This window comes from Lygodium microphyllum, chromosome 8 (assembly GCF_053477565.2).
Source record: "Lygodium microphyllum isolate KBCC chromosome 8, Lygodium_microphyllum_v1.1.10, whole genome shotgun sequence".
NCBI classification, from domain to species: Eukaryota; Viridiplantae; Streptophyta; class Polypodiopsida; order Schizaeales; family Lygodiaceae; genus Lygodium; species Lygodium microphyllum.
In genome coordinates, this window is record NC_141142.1 from 133594574 (window position 1) to 133598123 (window position 3550).

At 43.4% G+C, this 3550-nt stretch overlaps 1 protein-coding gene across 1 annotated transcript; it reads right to left on the bottom strand.

Annotated features, from left to right (window-relative positions):
- Positions 1-1736: 1736 nt before the first annotated feature.
- On the bottom strand, positions 1737-2857 carry LOC148032878 (uncharacterized). The gene is made up of 2 exons (XM_087684192.1): positions 2801-2857; positions 1737-2666 (listed from the first exon to the last, which is right to left on the bottom strand). The coding sequence occupies exons 1-2, from the start codon at positions 2812-2814 to the stop codon at positions 1964-1966; spliced, it is 717 nt and encodes a 238-aa protein (XP_087540318.1). The 5' UTR covers positions 2815-2857; the 3' UTR covers positions 1737-1963.
- Positions 2858-3550: the final 693 nt, after the last annotated feature.

The following is a 3550-nucleotide window of genomic DNA, read 5'->3' on the forward strand; positions in this document are numbered from 1 at the left end:
CAACATGCATATGATTGAGTATTGAGGGAATATCGCCTAAGAATTCATGTAGCATCTCTATATTTGTGTGCTTGAGATCTGGGTCCTCTCTAAGCTTATGGACAATTGACCCTTCTATCAATAGCATTTATAAACATGCTTTATAATAGTGAATACCATTTTTACATTTTTTTTAACACAAAGAAAGATACCATATAAAGGGGTTACTTATAAATTGAATAGAAAATGGTTGTGTTTTATTTAGGAAAATTTCATAGATATAGGTATTCATAAATAGGTCTTGAACACACATGATATAGAGGATATGGATACAATAAATCCCTCGAGGTAAACATGTACGATTTTTGGCCTTCATGTAGTAATGTAGTTTTTTCTAAATTTATTTTGTGTAGGGTTCTTTGAAAGGTATTTGTGCATCTTTGCAAATGATTTTTTACAAATAGAGCATGTTAGTGTGAACAATGGTCTTTTTTCTATCATCTATTTTTTTTTTTGCAAATGACCTTGTTAATTTTTTATTTCTTAGGTCTTGTTGTATTATTTCTAGGTCTTTTGTAGATGGAGAACATTCTAATTGCGTACATTGTGGCCAATGCCATATTACTTAAAGTCTAAGCAATATCTTGAAAGAAAAGATAGAGAAACACAATAAGGAGCGAAAGAATGTTCTTATAGCATGTATCATGCATGCATCATCACAAGGAGATCCGAATCCTTCTCACAGCTTACACTTCTCGAGGTGCAAGTCGCACGTGTACCATTTAGGTATACATGATAGGGATGCGGACGCCTCCTATCAAGATTTAATTAGAACTTCTACTTTACAATCAAATCCAAGATTTGGTAGCTTAGAATTCTTTTATTTTTGTATGCAAGCTAAACTTTGGCTTCTAAAGGTCTATGCAAACTCATTTTGAGTTGTAATGCAAACAACAATTATTTTCATTTTAAAAACTATTTTCCTTTAACATTTTGCTATATCAAGTTATATTTTTGGATGTAATTTCTCACATGATTCCCATTCTATTCGTATAAACAATGTCCAACAAAGCACACAAGGGCCAAAGAAAAAAGAAAAGTTGTTGGTTGCACAATTATGGCTCCAAGAAGAGTTCTACATTCAATAGCTCCCTATGTTTTTCCCCATGACAAAGCACATTTACCTACTTGACAATGCAAGTGAAAATTGCAACAGAAGCGTGTATATATTGATGTTTAAAGGTCGTGCAAATTACAAAAGGTTGTTCGTTCAAAAACGTGATTAAAGTGGCACCTGTTCTTTTCTATATATACACATAAAGGGACGAAGTTTCTTGACATGAGAATATGCACAATGTTAGATTGCCAATAGCTTTTTGCTTTAGTTCAATGTTTGTGAGGCCATCTATAAGCCTAATCCCTTGTAGTATGACCGTGAATTTTAACACCCCCGCTTAAGTGTGTTTGCCTTTCGCATCTTTGCTTCCATTCTATTATGGTGTCCTCCCTCATGGAGCAAGTGTAAAGAGTCATGACATGTTTGAACTCAAGGACAATTCCACGATCTAGTCAAAGTATCGATCAATGGTGGGTAAGGGGAATTCGGCGCTCACATATGCCAATTATAGTGCAAGGAATAGAATAGTGCAATAATTCTCGAAGGAAGGTTTGAATGTGATTGGCTTCGTGAATAATTAATTAAGAGACGCATCCATGCGCGATGCGAGCTCGAAAACGCCAGCAGCAACATTAAGGTATCTATGCAAATCCAACTTTTAGTTACTTATATTTATTTATTGATGGGATTCATGTGCGATGCATGGTGGATAAGCCGCACTCAAGAAGCTGCCAAGCACGTCATGGGGTGACATAGCTGCCAAGCACGTCGAGGGGGAAGCTGCGGGAAGGAAGGAAGTACTAACAAGAAGTACTACTCTTACTAACAGAACTAGTAAGAGTCGTAACAGCATGCAGCAGCAACCAGCTACGCCACCACGGACTTGATACCCGCCTGCTGGCGGCGCTGCGATTGAATGGGGGACGTGCTGTTGCTGCGTCGGAGAACGAAGGGGAGATGATCCTCGCTAGACAGCTTGAAGTAGATGGCCCCTTCCTCCGAGTAGGCGGCCAAGCCAGTGGACTTCAGGTAGACGAGGATGTCGTAGGCTTGGCAGACTGCACCCGCAATGCGAGGGCAGGGCAGAGCCACATCCCGGCGCTGAGAAAACTGGAATGTGGCCCCGAGCCCCGGATCTGTTTCCACGAGGAAGTACTCGCCTTCTCCTTCTTGTCTCCAGGCCAGAGCCCTACCAGTGTCCGCATTCTCGATCAGCACATCGTCCTCCTGCGATACGAACTGCCGGAGTTCACGGGTAATGTGGGTGAACCTATACTTTGCACCTTCGTCGGACAAGCGCACATAGTAGGTGGAGTTGCTCTCATCCCACTCGGGAGCCAAATAGCTGCCGGCTCCCTCGGAGCCCACGGACATGAACTCGTACAGCTCCTCGCCGTAATAATACAAAGCGGGCGAGAAGCACATGCTCCAGTAGGGGTAGACCAAGGGGAGTTCCGGGCATGGAAACCGTTGGAGTGCTGCTTCAGGCGATCCCGCGGTGGTGGTTGCTAGCATGCAAAGCTGCAGCATCGCCACCATGAGCATGATCATCGCCTTCGTCTTGCAGTTGCTGCTTGAATATCACAACCAAAGAAAAAGGGATCAGGGGAAGAAAGCCAGAAAAAAGAAGAGACTAAGCGGATCAATGTTTAGCATATCTTATACGCCTCTCTCCCACACAAAAACGCACGCACTGTACGATACCTAGAGGAAGCCATGGCTCGTAAAATTACGAAGACGTGCCGGAGCTATGGATTGGTGGATTCAGCGAGTTGCGAGGCTGATGCGCTGTCGTTTTAAAGGTAGACACAGAGAGAGAGAGAGAGAGATAGAGAGAGAGAGGGGGGGGGGGGGATCATGTCGTCAAGAGATAGGCATCACATGCATGGACGGACTAGCAGCACGGCATGTACCGATGTGAGCCTTGCCGAGCATGTGGTTGAAATTGGTGACCTTTTCAATCACATGCTCAACTCGGCTGACACCGATACATGCCGTGCTGCGGCCGTGCTGCTTGTCCTGATGCGAGCCTTGCTGAGCATGTGATTGAAATTGCTGTAGTACAACGTTCATGGCGCCTCTCTCTCTCTCTTTCTTTCTCTCTCTCTGTCTATTGTGAGGCCTTTAATCCTTGGCAGCTCGTACAACTTCGAGCTCTGTCTATTGTGAGGCCTTTAATCCTTGGCAGCTCGTACAACTTCGAGCTCAAACTACTGATCGTACAACTTAGACCTTCAATTTAGAGCTTGCAAGGCTCTTGGGGGAAATATTACAAAGTTTGGCATCATGGGGTCAAGATATAGGCATCACATACATGGATGGACCAGCAGCACGGCATGTACCGATGTGAGCCTTGCCGAGCATGTGGTTGAATGTGTTTGTGTTAGTAAGAGATAGATCTTGCCAACTCCAAAGGAAAAAGTTACAACCCACCTGCTTTAACCCCTTTTGTCA